At 37.7% G+C, this 21,043-nt stretch overlaps 2 protein-coding genes across 8 annotated transcripts in view; one reads left to right on the forward strand and one right to left on the reverse strand.

Annotated features, from left to right (window-relative positions):
- The first annotated feature begins 804 nt into the window (after positions 1-804).
- On the forward strand, positions 805-10,866 carry ncoa5 (nuclear receptor coactivator 5). 6 transcript variants are annotated; one of them, XM_055050009.1, is made up of 12 exons: positions 805-1,070; positions 2,041-2,095; positions 3,663-3,932; positions 4,112-4,219; positions 5,760-5,823; positions 7,262-7,465; positions 7,540-7,661; positions 7,895-8,024; positions 8,162-8,364; positions 8,467-8,671; positions 9,750-9,841; positions 9,956-10,866. In XM_055050009.1, the coding sequence occupies exons 3-12, from the start codon at positions 3,764-3,766 to the stop codon at positions 10,498-10,500; spliced, it is 1,842 nt and encodes a 613-aa protein (XP_054905984.1). In that variant the 5' UTR covers positions 805-1,070; positions 2,041-2,095; positions 3,663-3,763; the 3' UTR covers positions 10,501-10,866. The 6 variants fall into 6 exon arrangements, with proteins under 6 accessions (XP_054905984.1, XP_054905988.1, XP_054905987.1 ...); XM_055050013.1 differs by having other exon boundaries at positions 8,165-8,364; XM_055050012.1 differs by having other exon boundaries at positions 7,543-7,661; positions 7,892-8,024.
- A 2,034-nt stretch (positions 10,867-12,900) lies between these two features.
- The window catches only part of slc12a5a (solute carrier family 12 member 5a), an 87,253-nt gene continuing 79,110 nt past the window's right edge, over positions 12,901-21,043 (reverse strand). The window contains exons 22-26 of one of the 2 annotated variants that reach the window (XM_055050006.1): positions 20,132-20,257; positions 19,478-19,710; positions 18,760-18,774; positions 18,421-18,554; positions 12,901-16,750 (exon numbers count right to left, since the gene is read on the reverse strand). In XM_055050006.1, the coding sequence (XP_054905981.1) occupies positions 16,659-16,750; positions 18,421-18,554; positions 18,760-18,774; positions 19,478-19,710; positions 20,132-20,257 (600 nt within the window). In that variant the 3' untranslated portion in view covers positions 12,901-16,658. The remainder of the gene's footprint in view (positions 16,751-18,420; positions 18,555-18,759; positions 18,775-19,477; positions 19,711-20,131; positions 20,258-21,043) is intronic. The other variant, XM_055050007.1, reaches the window with a different exon arrangement.

Raw genomic sequence — 21,043 nt, forward strand, 5'->3', positions numbered from 1 at the left:
TAGTTTCAAAAGTTACCAAAAGAAGAATAAACAAGTCTAAGATGTAATAAACTGGGGCTAAAGCACAGCAAATGGATAAAGTCTTGGCTAAAAACTAGTTGAACATGAGAGCCTGCAAATGCAAAACCTCTCACTCCGCCATCTTGGGACCTCGTGTCGTTTGGACATACTGAAACACGTTCATATTTGTTTCAAATAGTTCCGGGCGATTCTGATCAATTGTTAAATTGAAATTTTTTTACTAGCAATCATGCAAAGCAATTTATGGAATTTTTGTGAAATTGTTTTTCTTTTAAATAAATGTCATTACGCTCATATTTTACAGATTTATTGTTTTGAAATAATTTCTTCTGAAATAACCTCTACACACACAAAATTTATTAGCTATCACTTTATATTATTTTGTATTTCAAGAGGCAGTTATTTTCTCATGCCTGTTATAATTTATCTTCCTCTCGCCAATTAACATTGTTTCTAGAGTTTTTTTATAAATATTATTGAAGTTTTACTAATCGAAATCGTGTTTTCTACAATCTAGTTAGAGAGCATAATAAATTTGACCATGTTTGAGATATCTGAGTAATATAATTTTTAGCTAAATCTGTGATACCAGAAGCCCTAAATTCAGTTTTCTGAGTTTCAAAATTAGATTAACTATTTCACAAATCGCAAACCGTGTTTCCTATCCGTCGTCATAGCAGAATAATTCTGTCCAGGTTAAAGGTCAAAGCTTTCCAACTGGATCCGTTAAAGGCCAAAAAGCTTAAATCGACCCTTTTTTAAAATTTCACAAATTGAGTAAAGGGTTCACAGATGACAAGGCTGCATTTTATGAATATAAAAAACTTTAAAAATTAAATTACTTTAAGATTTTTAACTACGGCTTCAATGTAGCTCACGTCTGAGCTTTTCAATGTAACGAAATAGCCTAAATGGAGCGCTGCTCTTTTACGACCACATCGGGAGCTGTGAATCGGATGCCAACTTCAGCGTCGTTTGTGTTCTTCCATTCAAGAACGACCAGAGGCAACACTTCTCCGTGGGGTTCGGAGAAAAGACAAACGGCGAAGGTAACTCGAATGTTGTTTATGCTCTGAATAAAATGATAAGTAAATGTGTTTGATAAATGTCAGCGAACAGGGGGTTTGGTGTTAGCATTTCATTGTTGCTATTATGTAGCTAACATACATTGCTAACCTGGTTACGTGCAGAAAACCTTAATCTATCTGGAAACAATGGAAGACTGTACATGTGAAATGAATTTTAGAAAAATGAAAATGATTGGCTTTGTTATCGTAAAGAATATTGTTAAACTCTGTTCTGCCGAAAGTAGCTCGCCATTTGCAAACTAAGTGACCGCAGCGCGACCGACTGAAGTCCATATCAAAGCTAAGCTAAAGAGCTAACTTAACGTTGCTTTTTTTATAAGCTTGTTACCAGCAATATAACACAATTAGCCACCTGAACACTTATTAATTAAAGTCTAATTAAAGAGCTTTCGCCTCTGTTGGTGTGCACATATTTTGTAGCTGAAAAATTATTGATGTTTTGTCACTAAAAAACTTCATTTACGATTTTGAAGTATTTCTTTTCGAAGTCATTTATTGGGCCTATAGTTCAACGAGTAAATTATTTTCTTTCAGTAGTTGTCCATGTCTATTGTTATAAGTATTGTTAAATATTTTATTCCACGCCACGTTGTTGCTGTCCAAAATTTAGAATGAAAGTATAACCTTTTAGCCAATCAGGTGAACAGATTAGTATTTTTAAAGGATTGGAGCTCAATCTGAACTTTTCATTGGTTCAGCCACTTATATGTAGAGCGTAACATTTTCTTGTTAAACAGGATTTAGCTGATATGTTGCCTTTTTAACCGGAAGAGTTTCACGTTTGTGTCAAAAACATTGCGATGTTTGTTTGGATTTATGTATAGTTTTGATTATCTTAAGTTTTGTGTTTATTATCAGTTCTTTGTAAAGTTGTTATTGACAACAAAAAACGTTTGAAGTGACGTTTTTTCTTTCTTTATCTTGGATCTAGACATTTGGATCTTCAAACTAGATGATCACTGAATCCGTCCTGGTTCAACTTAAAGGTATGCAAGGGACTGGGCCCTAACAAAAACACCCTGAGAAAAACATTTCAACTTACTATATCGTGCTGTATATTTGATGAACCCATAAACCCAAAAGCATGTTTTGTTTTTTTTTTGTTTTGTTTTGTTTTTCCCCTTTCACTGCAGAACTATTTTCAGATTTGACTGAGTATCTTTCCAATGAAATTTGAGAAACATTCTTTAATTTTACATTCAAATTTTGAATATTTCGATCGATCGTCAGCCTGTCATTTAATTTTTATGAATCCCTTTTTTCTTCTGCAACAGCCGCACAATTTCAAAAGAAGAGGACATTTTGAACAAGCATTTCATTTCATTTTTACAAAACTCACTCGTCTGAACTCAATACGAGGTTGAACGGTCAATTTACTTTTGGGTTGGGAAGAAGATTACTCAAAGTGTCGTGTCTGTATTATTATTTTTTTTTTTCCGAGCAATTACAACACATAAAATTTGACCTCTCTATAAACAACCTACAGAAAAAAGTTGTATTGCAAAAGTAGAGTTTTTCTTCTAGACCTATCCCTCAAAATTATAGTGGAAACTTAAAGTAATGGAGAAAATTTCTATTAATTTATTTTTGTTAAATGTCATATATGAAGTACAATAGTTAACATATGCCTCGTTTCCACTGTGTGTTATAACATGAGTCGGTGCAGGGCTTTCTTTTGTCCTCCAGACAATGGTATGTTGTGTGAGGCCTGTTGCTGTACCTTATCATACCATCATCCTATGAACCTACAAATGATGGGGGCCCAGGAAAAGTGTGGTACTGGTCGGTTGTATGGTCCGGTTTTATAATGGAAACGGACAATGTCCCACACCAACCTATGTTGTACCACTCAGTGGAAGTAGGTCAATAATAGACAACAATTCTCTTTTTGCATTTTTTAACAGGCAAATTTACTTATTTGAAAGTAAATTCTCAAGATCAGATTCATGAAATACTCTATTCAGTTCTTTACTTGATCAAATAATGTGAGCATTTAATAATTTTAGTTTGACCTTAGTTGGTCTGCCAATCAAAGCAGGTCATATTAGTATTTTGATGAAAGTCTAATGGTGGTACTTTAATATTTTTGGCATTCATGACCCCTTAAAGAGTTGCTTTAATCTGCTGTCCCACAATTATTTATTTTTGTCCATGTTCAGAAAAAGCAAAGTTCTCTAATGTTTCTGGAGAGCTTTTGCATATTTCTTTAGGCAGATTCTTTTTGAAGTCGGTCTCTTCAGCGGTTTAATTGAAGACTTGCGTTGTTCGACGTGCATTTGTTGTTCACTAGTTTTCACCACCAGCTTTGTCGGCCACATCTGAATGCAAGTGTCGTTTCATTTTAGTTGACAGAAAAGAAACAAAATGCAAAAAAAAAAAAAAAGAAAACTGCCATGAACTTACTGCATAAATGTTCATTTAAAAATTCTTCTAAACTTTGAAACTATCCGCATTTCAGTTTGCTTTGTTGTGAATTTGACTTCAATTTTTCATCCACAAAACCGATTTTGTTATGGAACTTGATCTCTCTTCTTACTCACTGACATGTTTCAGGATTGACGACAGTTTAAAGACAATTGTTTGCAAACAAACCGAACCTGTTCGAGCTTTTGAGGCGCACGAAGACAGAAAAGGATAAACCTCAAGATCTAAGCATGTCTCGCAGAAGAAGCCGCAGCCCATCTCCAGGGCGATATTCACGCACCTGCAGCAGTAACGATCCAAGGGATTTGGAGAGAAGGATTTTTGTTGGGAATTTGCCAACTTCTGACATGACAAACAAGGATTTGGAAGATCTTTTCTCTCCATACGGGAAGATAGTCGGTTAGTAAACCTACAAGCGTTCACTCGGCAGTTGTTACATGTGACGGATAATATCTGAAAAGCCATCGCTGAATTTTATAGCTGTTTGAAATATTTTAAATATGCCTTTACCTTAAACATTATTACTTGGTGGATGGTGGACAGACAATTTTGTGCCACTTAAAATATTCCTCTTCCAGGCGTGTCCTTGTTTCGAGGTTATGGATTTGTTCAATTTGAGCGCCTTGAGGAGGCTGAAGCTGCAAGAGCAGCTCAAAAGGGCCGAATATATAAAGGGTACAAACTAGGTAAGCCTTAACTGCCAAACATTTTAATAAATGGTCTCAGTAAGATTATTATTATTTTTTTTTTTTACCAATGTTAAAACCTTTGATGGGCTCACTACTTCAAAATTCTCCATATTAAAAATCCGACATGTATGCTAACTTTTAAAACATTTAAGACCAAATGCAACATTTTGCATGTAAATCTTACTTTAAAATGATATATAATATTGTTTATGTGAATTAAAAACTACTGTTTTTAAATCAAATTACAGGGACAGAATTTACCAGTACTGAGAGCAGGCTAAACCCTCAACTTTTAAACATTTGAACAGTTTTCTCCCTGGCAACAACCACAGTATTGTTATACTTATGTTTTTTAAATATTTCTTCAAAGTTCCAACCCACACACAGCTGACCCTCTTCAAATAAGACTTAGAAATATTTGTAAACTACAGTTAAAAGGACAAGTCTCTTTTATTTCAACATATTCGGTTTGGGACACTGAAAATTTTTAAAGTCAAAGTTTTCTGGCATATTGAGGATTTTTTGAGTTTGTGTGGAAAACAATAGTTTTCAAAAAGTAGTTTCTATTTAGCATCGTTCTACAGAGCATGTTGAAACAAATGTTGCATTTGCTCTTGCATACTTTTTTTAATATGCAGAACACAATTTAATGTTTAGTAATACCATTCATAGATTTATGTTTAAAAATACAATTACGTAAATGGCTGATATGTACATTATAGGCTATATTCATGTCAGTTTTATTTGGTGGAAGGCACCACTCACTAAGGTTAGTTGCTCTACCTCTAAAGTACTGATCATTAAAGTTAGCTTCCCTAAAGCACTGGATCAACATACTACTTAGCTAATGAAAAAGGGCTAACTTCATTAAAGATCCTCAAGCACCAATTTCATTTATACATTATAATTTCCATGTTCTTCAATTAAGATAGATATTGGATTTATGTATTTATCTTGTTTCCTGTTGTTCATGTTTTATTTCTGTATCATTCTTGATTGAAATAGTTAAAAAAGAACATGAGATCATCAAAAGTCATTGCTGCGTGAATAGTCTTCATTTAGATGTTGAAATTTATTCAACGTATAAAACAACCAAGTAAGCATTTATGTGGAAACATTTTATTAGGGGGTGCGTTTATGTTTTTAAAGTTCACAAAATTGTTAAAAAAAATAGTTCTGCTTTTAACGAACTAGCAAAAGTGTGCCTACCACCGTTTATTAAAGTATTTTGCCAATGTTTTCTATCAAATTAAGTTCATCAGATGGGATTAATTAAATAAAAAAACAGCTTATATCTGAATTAACAAGTGGAAGTAGCTTGAGCGGAGACGAGAGTACCTTTTCATCCAACAGATTTGGCGTCTCGGTTTTCTGTGCTTTCAACCTTCGTCCAGTTTGCGTTTTCCAATTTGGATCCTGTCCCTAAGTTTTCATTTGGATCGGAAAAGGAATGATGCGGCGTCTCATTTTGCGTGAACAGCATTAGCTGGTCTACATGTCACTGTTGTGTTCAACGTTTGGATTCATTTATTTTCAGATGTAAATATGGCAGTGGAGCGACGGCAAGCTAAACCTCTATCCCAGCAGAGCCCTCCTAGAAGGTAAAGTAACGTGAAACGAGTGTGAAGAACTACCATCGCCTCTCTATCGGTAAAGAGCGTATGTAACCTTTTCATCACCTGTAATTTCTCCCAAGGGTTGAATTCAACGTTAAGGGAGCTATCTCACTTTTGGATGAGTTTGAAATGGTTTGTTGACATGTCAACATTTTACACAAAACTAACTTGTCTTGATGAGTTGAAATAAAGAAGAAAGACACACATCTGGTGTAATTTAAAGTGTCCTTGTCTCAAAGATTCTTATATTGCTCACAGTGGAAGTGTTCTTTGTGTGATTTTTGTTAAATTCTTGCACCTAAAATAGATTTCCGTCCTACTTCTGGAAGTAGGATTTGCGTTGCTCAAAACTCCTTTAAACAGACTCCTTGAAAACTCTTTAAAAACTTTGGCATTTCCGACTTTTAAACGTTTAAAGACATTTGTCCTATTGAACTTCGAAGAATATGACTACATCGACTTTCATTTGCTTTCTTGCATCTGTGAACAAGAAGCCGACTTAAGGATTCAGAAAATGAAACAAAATAAAGAAAGCCTTCGCCTCTATCTCCAGTATAAGATTCTTATCTCCTAACATTGAATCGAAACACCGCAGGTATCAACACAAAACTTTAAAATTGCCACTTTGTTTTAAGTAACTACAATCACTTCAACATATGTCAACTGTGTGTCTGAGACTGCTACGAGTGGATGGCGGTCTTACTTTCCACATGAAGTCTCTGCGTGACTATTGCGACTGGAAATATTTCACAACAGTATGAGGAAACATCTCAGACCCTTCTTTCAGCCAGCCTGCACAGCAGGAGTTGGAGCATCTCAAAGGATTTGTTTTGAAAAGCTATGACGGGCAGAACAATGGTCGTGGTTTTGTCTCAATCTCAACTGCTTTATCTCAACTGTAATCTCAATTTACCTTGATATTTTCCGTCCACTCAAAACACAATCACTTCGGATTGAACGGTATTTCAATAAACCGTGTTGCGATGTGCCGAGGTTCTGCTTTTTTGGCTTGGTATCGAAGAAATCGTTAAGAAACAGAAAGACTCCACACATTGGACTTAAGCTGTTTTTGTGCTCACTTTCAGTTGTAACTTGAAGTGTCTTTATAAAGATGAGTTTTGGTTTGAAAAACTCATCCAAGTGCAAATTAAAAAGACGTTATCAGTAAGGTGAGAAGAAAATGTTCTAAAAGCTTTCAAGTAAAGTGATGCATTTGATTATGTTCTAATAAAAATGAACCAGAAGTCTGAAGTTAATATTTGTATTTATGTATTTTTTTTTTTTTTGTGACTGACTGCATCACTTTAGATCTTAAGATCCAAGCCTGTTTAATATGAATTAAAATTGCCGCCATCAGCATTATGTGTTCTCCCATTTCACACTCTTGAGTTTTTCTAGCTCTAATTCTTGACCTCTCTCTCAGGCCCATATATGGCAAGGAGGGCCGACCTCGCTCGCGTTCACCTATCTTTGGCCGTGATGCAAGAGAACCTCGGGAGAGCCGTGAGGGAAGAGACTCTGCAAGGGAACCCCGGCAAGGTAGCCACTCTCGTGACCCTGATTTCCGGTACCGTTCAGGGAGCAGAGACAAGGACGCCAGAGGCGACCCTCGGGACCCTTCTTACAGGTAACTGTTGACCCTCAGCTGCAAGCAGGTAAATCTATTATGATGCTGCTTAAACATGTAATCTTTCATTTCAGCAGAGAAGATTATGATCGATACTACCGCAGCGGCAGTGGGGTAGAGGACTATTACAGGAGAAAGGATGAACCCTACAGGGACCCATACTTGGATCCCTGGAATGGACGTCGTGAGCCTGGAGGTTAGTAATAACACAGCTTTGTTCTGTTTGATGTTTTTATTCTCTGGTTTTCATTCGTTGATTCTATTTTCATTTAAAGCACTAATTCACAGAAATGAAGGTTATGTTTACTTTTAACTGTTGTACAATCTTTTTTTAGAGGATAGCTGTCTTGATAAAATCCAGAGACTTGTGTCTGCAGCATCATTGGATTCGATTTAGCATTTGATACCATCATCCCACTTTTTCAGTAGAAGATCGCGCTCGGCCAGAAGAGCGCCGTCGGAATGAACTGTATCGACAGTACTACGAAGAACTCCAGCGGCGCTATGACATGGATCGCCCTGTTGACTGCTCTGTCATCGTTGTAAACAAGGCACAGAAGTAAATTCACAGTCTGTTCTTTGCAGCATCAAGAATCAAATTCCTTTCTGGAAGTCTCTAACCTTATCTTGAATATTTTCATTTCATATTGCTCCTGTGTTTGTGTTTTTGTGCATCTCTTGCTTCTAAAACAACTGTAGGGAGTATGCAGAGACAGTCGGGCGAAAAGTCCGCGATTTGGGAATGGTTGTGGATCTGATCTTCCTGAACACGGAAGTTTCTCTCACCCAGGCTCTGGAGGACGTAGGCAGAGCCAGAACTCCCTTCGCCATCATCATCACTCAGCAGCATCAGGTGCACCGATCTTGCACTGTCAACATCCTGTTTGGTACACCTCAAGGTAATTTAAGTCAGCCGTGAAAATCTATTGGTTAGGTCAGCCTCAAAAGGAGCCCTTCAGTGAATCATACCTTTCATTCTTGCATGTATTTTACTTAACCAGAACATCGAAACATGCCAATGCAAGATGCAATGTTGCTGGTCGCCCACAACTATGACACCTACAAAGTGGAGAACCGAGAAAAAGAACGGGAGGAAATTGCGAGAAAGGCTGCCAAGATGGCGGATGATGTCTTACTCCGGGAGCCTGATAGAGAGAGCCATCCCATTTCAGTGCTCACCAGCATCACGCTGCTGGCAGAGAACAGGTATCAAACAGTATACACTCACACTTTAAAAGATGTGCTGAAATTAAAATTGTGGCTTCTACTGCTGCATTGTCACAGCAGATCTTGATTTTGTTGTTTTTTTCTTGGTCTTTTTTCCGTTGACATTCATACTACTGAATGATACAACCAAAATCAGACTTCTCTGTGAACAGTTCATGACCCCAAAGTAGCTTCCATTGACAGAAGAACACAGACGCAGCAGCACCATGTTTTGAGGAAGTGATGGTGGATGTCGCTGTCTATGGTTTGATTTTAAAGTAGATTAGTGGGAACTGAGAATATTGTCACAAGATCACAATGAGAAGAAGAAAGTTAGGAATAGAAATGGCCTTTTGTGGAGCGTTGCCTGCAACCTCTAGAGAAGTTTGTTTGGATACATATGCTGAAGCAGGCTGTCTTCTTGGCATAGATACCTGACATCCCCTTAAATACCTGTAGGGACACAAACACAGACAGAACGTACTGCAGCTGAAAACACTCTCCGTACTGCACTAGAAATACCACAGTTTTTCACCAATAGACTTGCTGCATGACCTTATGAGTGATCTTCATGGAAATTAGTCTAAAATTCATCTTTCTAGGTTTATTTGAGGTCTTGTTTTGTTCCTGTTGCAACCCTGTAAGCGTATGTTTGGATACATACGCTGAAGTATGAGTGTGGGACTGAGATGTGATGCGCTTAAATAGCTGCTCCATTGACCAAGTCATGCCAGTTTGTATCCTGAAGCAATGGTGGCACTGGCCTCTGGTCTCACAGCACCTCACAGTTCACCAAAAGTTGTCAGACATTCGAAAGTGTTGAATCTAAAGCTCTGACTACAATGTCTAAAAAATACTGCATATATATGTAACCTATTGGATATGTGTCTGATTTAGTAACAATCATGGAAGTAGCAGTAGAGAGGGAGTGAAAAGATTAGAATGGAGTTGTTCAGATTTCAGTGAAAAAGTCAAATATGGGTCACATGAGGCAAGAAAAAATTGGGCTGGAGTTGTCTTTGCCTGCTGTGCGAACATAGTCCAAGACTGAGGTTGTTTTTGGATGTTTTTCATTTAGGTTTTTAACCCCAGAGGAACTAGACAGCCTCATTGCATACATGAAGGATAAAAGAACTCGTCTTGTAAGAGCCTCTGAAGATCCTCTGGCAGGTAACTACCTCATTTAAAGACTGCTTCAAATCACTAGTTGGTAGTTTTAAAGTGGTATGCATTCTGTCATGCTAGACATATAATAAACAATCAATTTGAATTGTCAACCTTAAGCTCCTGCAGCACAGCGTCGTGATGTGGTGCCATCAGCTGTGGGATTCACTCCATCTACACTCAGCACCACCCAGCCAAGTCATTTGTCGACCAGTTCCAGCGCCTCGACAAACCCGAATCACCAGCAGGAGCTGCAGGCTAAAATCCTCAGTCTGTTTAATAGCGGCTCCAGCCCCATATCAGGATCCACTGCCGTATCCCAGGGCGGCCCTCAGTCACACTCCTACAGCTCACTCGGTCCCTCCCCCTCCCAAAATCCATCCCGTCCACCAATGCAAGGGATGGCTTCAGGGGGATCGCAGAGTTACGCCATGTCACTGTCCCGCTTACCCCCTGCGTCTACTCCTCAGAGACCCCCTGCTGCCACTTCAGGCATCAATTTTGACAACCCAAGTGTCCAAAAAGCTCTGGACACACTCATTCAGAGTGGGCCGTCTCTGAACAACCTGGTGGGCCCTGGGTCTGCTCCACCGATGCCCCAGAGGTCAGCTTCCAATATGGGACAGGGTCCACCCCCAATGTCCATGTATCCTCGCCATTATTGAGACAAATGAGCGGTTAGAAGCATTTACTACAACTTTTTCTGTGATATGTTTGTGTTAGATGACCCTGGAGATGTTTTGTAAACATTTAAATTTTCTCCTCAATTTTGTGCAGTTGAAATTTGGAAGGGTTGCTTAAATTGCATAATGGTTAGTCTTTTCAGTTTGCCTGAAATATTTTACAGAATCTTTTACGGTGTGTAATGAACAACAGAGCTATGAGTACATTTTGCTTTGTGATAGAGTTGGTTCTTTTCAGTCCTGAGCTTGTTTTATAGTTTTTCATTGTGCTGGTCAATCTGTAGTTTTGTTTTTATTGTCAAAACAACATGATTAAAAACTGCAGACACACTTTCTGTAGTAAAATGATATTGGTTTATTGCATTTTGTGCTGACAAATCTATAAAATGGAACAGGTATCGCCAGAAGCCAGAGAGATAAGCATTTGAAATATGGATAAAACGGCTTTTTTTTTTTTTTTTAGATGTACCATGAGTCACAATAGAGAATAATACATATTCTTTTTAGTTTAGAATATTTAACTTACACTGACACAGAAAATAAACACCTCTACACTAACTATCTGATTTTATTTACATGTGGTCCCGTCCCACCCATGCCCATTAACCACCCCGCCCCCAGCAGTTACAAGTGCACGTGTACACGCATACACACCCCCACAGAACTGAAAGGAACACACTACCGCGTACCATTAGACTGGGGAGGGTGTTGAGGAAAAGTCGTGAACAATTCAAATTTTATATCTGTGAAGCTAAACACAGGTTTTTGTGTGGATGCCAATTGAAAACATTCACATCCAGTTTTTGTTTTCTAAGCATCCATAGAAAATATTGTCAAGTTTGGATAGTGACAAGGTTCCTCTTGGGGAGAATCAAAGAATCAAATAAAAGCCTTAAAACTTTCAGATACTAAAGATCTGAATGTTTTGAGAAATGTGCATTTTATGGTAATTGAATTGTAATCATTCTAAGGTAGGACTGGCATAGATAATGGAAGCAAGTTGGGCTGTCTTCTAAGAACATGTGCAACCTATCAAAGGTTGCACTAAAATGCAGCATAAGCTGTACTAAAATCTTATGCTGCGTTCCAGCTTTAGTCGTAACTGGAAAATTTCGACTTCCCAGTCAGAAAAATCAACTGGAACTCTGTCTGATTTTCCACTGGGAATCTAGGAACTACTCTAATCCTCCTCAACAGTACTAAAATGTAGTTGAAACATGTTGAGACATTCATTTACCAATGTGCCTAAAATGTTACATATGGTGCCTGCAACTCTAAACAACAAATTAAAAGTGATGTTTGCTTATAGGAAGTAAAGCTTAAAATTATGTTTGTAAGAGCTATTGTACACAATGTCTATAACTGTCGCCATGTTGAAATTCCGATTTAACTTGAATCAGAATTTATCTCAGGTCTGACATCAGATCCAGCTCCAACTTCCTCCTTCCCAGATAACTGGAACGCAGCCTTTCAACATTTTAGATCTGCCTATGCCCAGACACCTGTTCCTATTTCCATTTTTCTGTGCCAGTAATAACAAAGCACATTTCCCAAAATGTTACATAAATTTGGAAATCTTCTATCTGAACTGCAATTAAGTCTGATTTTGGTAAGGCAGCAGACGAGCCACCTGTCAAGCAGCTCATATTAAAATTTACCTCACATATTTGTAAATTTTTAAGTGTTACTGGAAAACTAGAAAACACAATTTTTCCTTGTCTATTATCCATTTCACTGGAAAACATTTTCATACTTAGCTGAGAGAAACTTTAGCAGTTATTTTACTTTTTAATAGCTGACACAACAAGAGAACCTTGTGGATAGATCTACCATTTGAAAAATAGATTATAATAATATCCATCTTGGATACAACAATAGGCCAGTCCTAATGAAAGAGAAAAATATACTAGAAATCAAAGTTTCTGACCAATACAAACAGAATACTTGTATATCACAAACACCCAATATATTTTCAGCACACTTTGTTCAGGGTAGTTGCATGCATGCACTGAGTAACACAACATAACTGGAAGATGGCTCTGCTTGGACAGAAGCTTGAGTTTTTCTTCGTCTCACTAGATGAGATTAAGTATAACGCAAAAGATAGTTATGATCCATTGTTTGGATCAGACATGTTTGTCTGAAGCCGCTGTCATCCACTGAAGGGTGTGAGTATTAGCCACGTCCCATTTCTGCAATGATCTGGGACTTGTTTTTTTTCCCCTCTTTGATACTCCATAACAGGACATCCTCCTCTTCCACCTGGCAACAGATGTGTTTCAGAGCCCTTAATATCCATTGAAGAATGGAGACTGGGTAGTGATCACCCGCAGGTGTTTTTTTTTTTTTTTTCTTCATGCTACAGTTGTGCAGGTGATGAATATGATGTAAAGTTGTGGATTGTTAAATCGGGGGGAGTAGTTACATGCTGTTTTTTTTTTTAGACAACAAAGTCCAAGCAGAGCCAGTGCCAGAATTGGAAGCGCGAGTTTTATATTCTTTGATAATTTTTCAGAATTATACTGCAGTCACATTTAAAATACAATGCTGGGGTGGATTTTTGTGGCTGGGATGGTGAAACTCTGGGGTGTTGTGATGAAGAGGGAGGGGATTCTGGGAGGGCTCACCTCACAGATTGAGTAACAAGCACAATAAATTTAACAGCTACTGTTTTCTTTGAAATGAACTGTCTGAATTTTCTTTTTTTTTAAAAAAAGGTGTGCATGCTAAAACGTCCAATAAAATGCTAAACTTAGTGAGTTTGGATGAGGGTAAATAATATCAGCCTGTAGTACACTCTCTTACCACCAGAGGTCACTCTGAGATAATCTGCAGAGCATAGAGCTCTCCAATGCTGCAGACATAGAGGGCTCCCTAAGAGTAAACTGATCTGGTGTCTCAGCCACATTCAGGTTTAAAACCCAAAAGTCCTGCTGATAAAACTGGAATTATGACAGTGCCGGTGCTGATGTAAAGCAAGTAAACAAAAGCAAAAACAATATTGCACATGATCTTACAAAACTCAGACTTTGTCCACAGTGATAGAACAGTGTACAATAAGACAACACTAGTATGTTAGTGTTTCAGATTTATGTTAAATATATTTACAAAAGTGAAGTGACCCTTTTTAAGGCCCGTCGATTCGCAAACATAATCTATTATGTTATGTAAAACTACTTGAGAGAGATTGAAATATAACAAGTAAAGTGAACCCATATTTTTTTCATCCTTTTTTTCCTTCCAACAATTTTTTTTCAAGGTTTGACCAAACTGTGTTCTCAAAAATCGTATAACGTATTGAGAATACCAGGCCACTTTCACTCCGAGTGCTTCACCTTGAACATGTAAGTTAATCACTATAGAAAGCCACTGAAACAAATATTGCCACATAATACCATGCAAACAGCAGTTATAAAACATTTAGAATTCCATAAATAAATTTCCAGTAAACCTCTCCAATAAACTTCAAATATCTTTTTGAATAAATTTAAAAGGCTCAGATGATGCAGGCGACGCTGTAGACGGTCCTAAAATAACTGAAAAACTGTGAGCAACTCCCTCTTTGTCCGTGATGGGCATGTAAAAGGAAAATCCTCATGACTTGGCACACAATCTTTGAACACTAGAAGAGGAGTGGTTTGTCTGTTTTTTTTTTTTTTAAATAATATAGTAGGTGTCAAAAGTTTAAAATTTATCAAATACATCAGAAATCCTTACATTTAAACATTAAAACTCCAGTTCTTTTACCTTTAAGTTACTTCACTTGTCTGAGGGATAAAATATAATTATTATAAATAGAGCAGTGAGAAAATGGTTTACTCTCACTTATGGAATATTGCATCAAGTTATTCATTGTAGTATTTCTATTAAAACAGAACCCTGTCCAGAGGTCACAGGCCAAACGTGTACAGGTACAGCCTCGTGTTGTTAGATAACCACCAGCAGCACTGATATGTATGTCTATACCCTTTTTATGTCGTCTTTAGAGTTGATTCATCTCTATTTACAGTACAAATAAATCTATAGATACTAGCAGCATTCACAACATATGATCAGACATTCAAGCAACACTAAAAACTTTAAATAACATTTTTAAATAGTTCTATAAACTAATTTGTTTTCCTTCCCTATACTATATATATTTATATATATTTATATTTATATATACTATGTATATATATATATATATATATGAATTTATATTTATACTTCTACTACAAGTGCAAATGACTAAAAATAGTTTCTTTAAAGAAAAGAAACAGGAATAATAAAAGTGACAGAAGTCCTTGGTCAGAGTGAGATGATTCTGGATCGCACAAGACTTACGAAATCTACATATACAAAATATGTGTAAAAAAATAAATAACATGATCACGTGAGTCCAGATTTGCAACTATTGCACATTCCTTTCAAGATGCACTTTTGTTTTTCAAATTTGCTCTCGAGTCGTTCAGATGTGGGGAAACATGTGGCTCAGATCGTCACCAATCTCGGGGATATAAAATCTGACTGGAGAATCTACTGCATAGAGTTCCTTCTTGTGGGCAAAGTGAGTTTCGAAGCTACAGAAACCATTGTCCTCCATTCTTAGTCTCTTTATAAAACCCTATAAAGAAATAATCAACAGATGTTCAGCATTTCCAGCCTGATTTGAGCAGCTGTTGTTTTTTTTTTAACTGAACATTCAGTCTTTATTTATCTACAGGGCCTCTTTCAAACTAGAGTATCTTTACTATTTTCTTTTTGTTTTTTACAACACTTTGTCTCATATAGTGGAATTTGATATAATTTTCTTCACTAAAATACTTTCATTTGGCACATTAATGTATAAGAATTTGTCAAAACAGATGATATATCTCTGACAATCAAAGTGACATAAATATTTCTCTAGATGAAAAAATAACATTTAGTGATTTTTTTTTCTTCTTTAAAAGCATCAAAATCTCACTTGTCGCACAGTGGTGAAGAGTGCAGGTGCTTTTTCTAGCAATGACATTTATCATAGTAATGGGAGCCAATAAATAGATACAATAAAATAAATAAATACATTTTTTAAAAAACAGCATTTTTCAGTGTTCTTTCTGAGCGAAGGAGCCTTTTTTCTCTCCACTTAAAAGCTTTTCAGTTGGTCACAAAAATACTACACTCATACTGAACAACGCATCTGAGCTTGTACATTATTTACAGTGAATCACACAAGGGTTCGAGAGGTGCTGGCGACGATAACATCCTCCTCCTGGTGGGGGGGCTTTGTAACTGTCTCCCCACTTTGCTGGGACCCCAGCCTTCTGCTAGGAGACTATATTCACAGTTTAATTACGTGTCAATCTCAACAAACTAGCCTTGTACTTTTTTTTGGCACAAACAGTGGCCACAAAGATAAAACAGCCACTTAGAAATGAGCAGAAAAGTCTTGGGGGATAGAGAGGGAAAGAAAGTGGTGACAGTAACAGAACAAGTGGAGTAAAAACATACACAGCGGTTGAAAATGTCATGCTAAAGAGTGAGCAGGTTAAAGATAAGAGTGCAGAGAAGAGCCGCTTTTAAGTCTCCTGGATCTAAGTGAGTTTCACAGTTCATACTTCCCCAGCTGTACTCTCCTCCATCCTCCAGCCGGTGGTCCTGACTGCAGGCTGCAGAGTCCGTCATGAAAACGGCTGCCGGAAGAGTCCAATCAACACAAGAGAACTCGAGAGATCTAATCCTACAATGATCTCATTTCAGCCAGATAACACTTGTGACGATTAGAAGCCATGTCTGTCCCACTCTTGTGTTCAGAAAAACAAAAAAAAAAATCAAAAATAAAAACACAGAGATTAAAGCAATAACAGACATATACATGCAGGGGTTTTCACACTTCCGCGAAGAACCCGCACTCGCCAACACCTCATCCCAACCGGGTTCGAGTGGTTAAATGGAAATATGAATGCTTTCATTTTGAGAGTTTGCAGAGGAAAGGTTTTGGATTCATCTAGAGCACAGGGAGAGGCGTTGAAGCTGAGCGGGGCTATTTGTTGGGTGTGAGAGAACTACAGCACAGAAATAAACAGGACCTCATAATGAAGCAATGCAGATGAAGAGGCGAGAGTACAACTGCAACAGAGGAAGGGGAATGTAGAGGGGGCAAGGGTGCTGCTCTTTCAGGAATATATAGTGATGACCTCGCGGCCGCCTCCGCGAACCAGAAGGACTCGGTTTAGACCATCGGTGAGGACCTCAAGAAATTCCATGTCTTAGGTTAAAGTTAAAGAAACAACTGGAGGAAAATTTGCTTTTCAGTTGGGATTTTATGGAGTTAGGTTTGGTGTTGTGGCCTGTTAGCGTATCGCATTCAAATTCTTTTGACGGTTATTTTTTCACTCTCATGAAACAATAACGAGGGGTAAAAAAACCCATGGGTTTTTTACTCTGTGTCGCAGTCAAGTGGAGTTGCATTGACCACTTTTACTAGTTTTTTATTTTGTGTGGTTTCAAACACTTTAAATGCGGCAGACAGCTTCCTAACTTTTGGGGTAATTTTTATTTCGTTTATTCAGTCTGGAAAATATTTTAGTCTATTCCCAGCAACAAAATGAGAACTTTATTCAAAAATTCCTATTTTCTAATAACCAAGCTTAATAAAAAATGTATGTAAAAGAATATTTTTCTATGTATAGAATTGTATATCCTGAAATGCTTTTTCATAGTGAATAAAAATATCTGTACTGCCCTTGTCAGGTTAGTCTACTGGTGGTCTGTGTGAACCTGTGTCTGCGATACTCTAAGGTTCTGCCAGCTTTTTTGGTTGCTTTCATCATGCTGCTAAAAAGGGAGGCACTCTTTTTTTACACTTTCTATTTGAGATTTGTGTTATAAAAACTGTTCAGGTTCTTCCAACTCTGAAGGGAACTTTTTAAAAACCTCCCAGCATGTCTTAACATCACCTCGCTGACCATTTTTTTTAGTTACTCTGTTTCCCAGATGTTTAAGTCTTGAAGGAGTCCTATTGGTTTTATGGGTTCTCAATTTCAATTAGTGGGACTGCAGAGTCTCTGTCTTCCACAAAGCAATAGAAGCAGAGTTATAGCTCCTCTCCCCGATTGCTGCAGTATGACCACAGAGATCTGTAAAGAACTGCAGGTATTAGATTTATCCAAGCATGCAGAAAAAATATAGACAGGCAGCTCTATAAGCTACAGCTAAGAGTCCGAATATTTTTGGCAGTAAAAGTTTTTCCATTTTGCTTCCTCATACAAGTTGGAGGTGGGCATTTTTACCACCCCGGGGAAATATGTTAAAGATGTTTCAATATAAATTTAATCGTTCTTGCAGCATCAAAATCTTATAATGGAAAAATAAAATAGAATAAAATTCACCTTCTATGTGAAGTTAATGTGTTGAGAAAAATATTTTAAAATATTTATGATAAAGGTAATTTATAACCTTTATTTGAAGGCATAATTAATTCAGGGTTTCTCTAGGCTTCACTAATTCAAATTTAAGTCTTTTTAAGGACATCATGAATGAAATTTGGACCTATATCTGTACAGAACTCTGTTAACTGCTCACAAATTCACAATTACCCATGGTAGAGACACTTACCCATGGTAGGGTAACCTGGTTAACACGAGTATATTAGCAGCTAGTTAGCAGTAGCCTCAACTGTCTTGAGTCATACAAATGTAATGACGATGTTTGAGTGCAACTCAAACTTTTGCCTAATAGAAAAGTCCCAAGAGAAAACAATACATTAGCTTTACAAGACTAAATAGTCCAGCCAAGACTAAATTTAAGACACGCAATTAATGTAAAGGCTAACTTATTTTTAAATAAATTTAAGACATTTTTCGGCCTTAATTTAAGTCTTACGGCCCGGTGTGCACTTTGGACACCCCTGCATTCGATTCTCCTGACAAAGGATACAGTTCTCATCACCTGTCCGGTTCTTGGGTGCCCCTGGCATGTTTAGGAGAACTAGTTTGGCCTCTGAGGACTTTTTAAGGATGACTTCATTCAGCCGGAGTGCTGTGTGCATGCGCCGCACATTAGATTGGTTCCTGAGAGGAGACAAAAGGAGGGAAAAGGTCAATCTGATTCCCGCTGGTTGTTTCAAAGCGTCTTGTGATGCTCAGAGGTGATACAGATGGCAGATGCACATTCGCACTTTTATTTTTACAACATCCTCAGCTTATCATGTGCCTGATCGGATGGGTATGAGATGTGGATCAATGAAATGAGGTTCATAGGGACTTCAGTACTTACAGGTTCTCCCACTCTCTGCAGCATTATAAGAAAAATAAATAAATCTTTATAAAAAAAATATATATATATATTTTTTTTTACAAAATGTGACCCCACCTAAAAACAACCTCAACTTCTTGTGTTTTCTGGGGAATGCATTTGATTTCCGATATGACACAGATATCTGACGTTTAGTTTTGGTCGATACTGATCTGATACAAAAAGCCAGCGCTGAATTGAACAAGCATGTTTCTCTTTTTAAAAAAAAAACACAAACATAAATGTACCGGATTACAAATTCATTTGATAACTGCCCCAGTACAGCACATGCAAACATGTCAATAGCTTCACACTCTTGGTCAAACATGTAAAAACTAAACAACTTTAATTTGTTCAGTCAGTTCAGTTATGAGTATTTCAGCCAAGGTAAAATAAATAATAAAGAAACAAAAACAGACAAAAAGAATGGCTTAACTATCTTGGTCAAAAATGAACTTCAACAAACCTTTCAAATGATTCAGAAAGGAATTCTTAATATAACGTACAAGTAATAATAAAGAATGGCATCACACAGAGCACAAAGCATAGAATTAAACTCAATAGATATGCCATTATGAATTAGGGACATTGTCACAGATACTTGTTCCAGAAACTTTTTCTATATCAGGACCAATACAGATATTGATATTGGATTGATGCATCTTAGGTAATAGGTCATAGAGCATGGCTAGGTACTCACGGCTTCATGTTGAAGATGTCCTTGATGTCATCTCGTGTGGTCCCTCCGAGAGGCTTGGCTGCTTCACCATCACACTTCTCTGTCCAGGTCCTCTGGATCTGCTCCCCGGGACTCTGAGCCTCCTCTCCAGGGGTCAGCGGAGTTGCTGGGGTGGCGGGACTGGCTGGGGTGGTGTTGTCATAGATGAGCTGGACCTGAGCAGGGGGGGATACGGGGGAAGAGGCCGACTTTGACTAATGAGACGAGAGGAGGAAGAGGACGAATGTAGATTCACGCACATGTTAACGCGGAAAGTCGAAAAGCCACAGTAAAAGTGGAAATATGGGAATGCAGGTAAAGTAACAGAGAGCCACAGTGTTTGAGAGAGGAGAGGAAGGAGAAATGGGATTAAACATTGTTTGTCTGAACACACACAGCTTTTTCATGCCGTTATAGACAAAGCTGTTGTCAGTTTAAAAGAAAATAGTGTTCCCACTGGACTGAAATGATCCAAACTGTTGCTGGTAGTAGCCTTGCATTATAGGAAATACTTTTTATATTAATCCCTTAAAACATCTTCCAAAACAAAATCTTCAACTTGATATAGTTCTGTTCAGAGCTAACTTTCTGCAGGCCTACTAGTGAATTGGTCTCTCTTGTTGAGGCAGATCCTACCTCTTCTTCAGGTTTCTCCTCTTTGCTGGTGGCAGGCGGCTCCTCGGTCACACTCAGCTGGGTTGTAACAGCGGCCGGGTTCTTACGGCGAATAGATCCGCGGGAGGAATCGGTGATGCTCTGGATCTGTGACGACAAAAAAAAGAGGAAAGAGGTGTGATACATACAGATGTTGTTTTGCTCTGTTCTTAATATTACATTCATAGGGTTTGTGACATTTATTATTCTCTCGCATTGCTGCAAAAGACCAGACCCTTTTGTATCATAAGAATACTTTTAATGTTTTTCCTCAGTGTCATCTATAACTTTTCTGAAGTGTTCCTTTGTCTTTATGGCACTATTTGCTCACATATGATCAACTTCAGTTTGTTTGGAAATGGCCTTATGATTTTTCCCAGATTCATAGAAGCTACAATTCCCTGGACATTATTAATGATTTATTTCCTCTTTGGCATAGTGTCTGCTGCTTTTGGGAAGTCTCTGCTTTTGTCGTGGTAGTCACACTCTCTCATAGTGAAATGAGTGATGTTGTATTTTATTGGGACCACCTGACTCTTTCTCCTTTAAAATTCTTGACAAGCAACAAAGGTATAGTTTGTTTTTCCAAAGACAATATTGACAGTTTTAGAGACCGTGTTCTTCCTATGACTCTATTTTATGTGTAATTTAAAGGAGTAACACAAAGACTTAAAAATGTTATTTTCCCACCTCTGTCAAAACATTGTCATGCTGTCAAGCACAGCATGAGAGCACTTTCTGTTCAGGCTGTTGTCAACTCCCTGATAGAGAGGATAAATATGGTGACCCACTACTCTGATTTAACACAAGATCCGCTTTTGTCCAGAGGGCGCTGTGTGTCATGTTAATTCAAATCAAGCCAAGCAATGCCGAGTCGGCTTGTCAAGTCGTGTC

The sequence above is a fragment of the Poeciliopsis prolifica genome, unplaced genomic scaffold (genome assembly GCF_027474105.1).
Source record: "Poeciliopsis prolifica strain line A6 unplaced genomic scaffold, Auburn_PproV2 SCAFFOLD030, whole genome shotgun sequence".
In the NCBI taxonomy this organism is placed as follows: Eukaryota; Metazoa; Chordata; class Actinopteri; order Cyprinodontiformes; family Poeciliidae; genus Poeciliopsis; species Poeciliopsis prolifica.

Coding starts and splice junctions, on each gene's coding strand:
- ncoa5 (XM_055050008.1), top strand. CDS start 3,764: ATGTCTCGCAGAAGAAGCCGCAGCCCATCTCCAGGGCGATATTCACGC. Junction 3,933..4,111: donor TCCATACGGGAAGATAGTCG/GTTAGTAAACCT, acceptor TTCCTCTTCCAG/GCGTGTCCTTGTTTCGAGGT. Junction 8,025..8,161: donor GTTGTAAACAAGGCACAGAA/GTAAATTCACAG, acceptor CTAAAACAACTG/TAGGGAGTATGCAGAGACAG.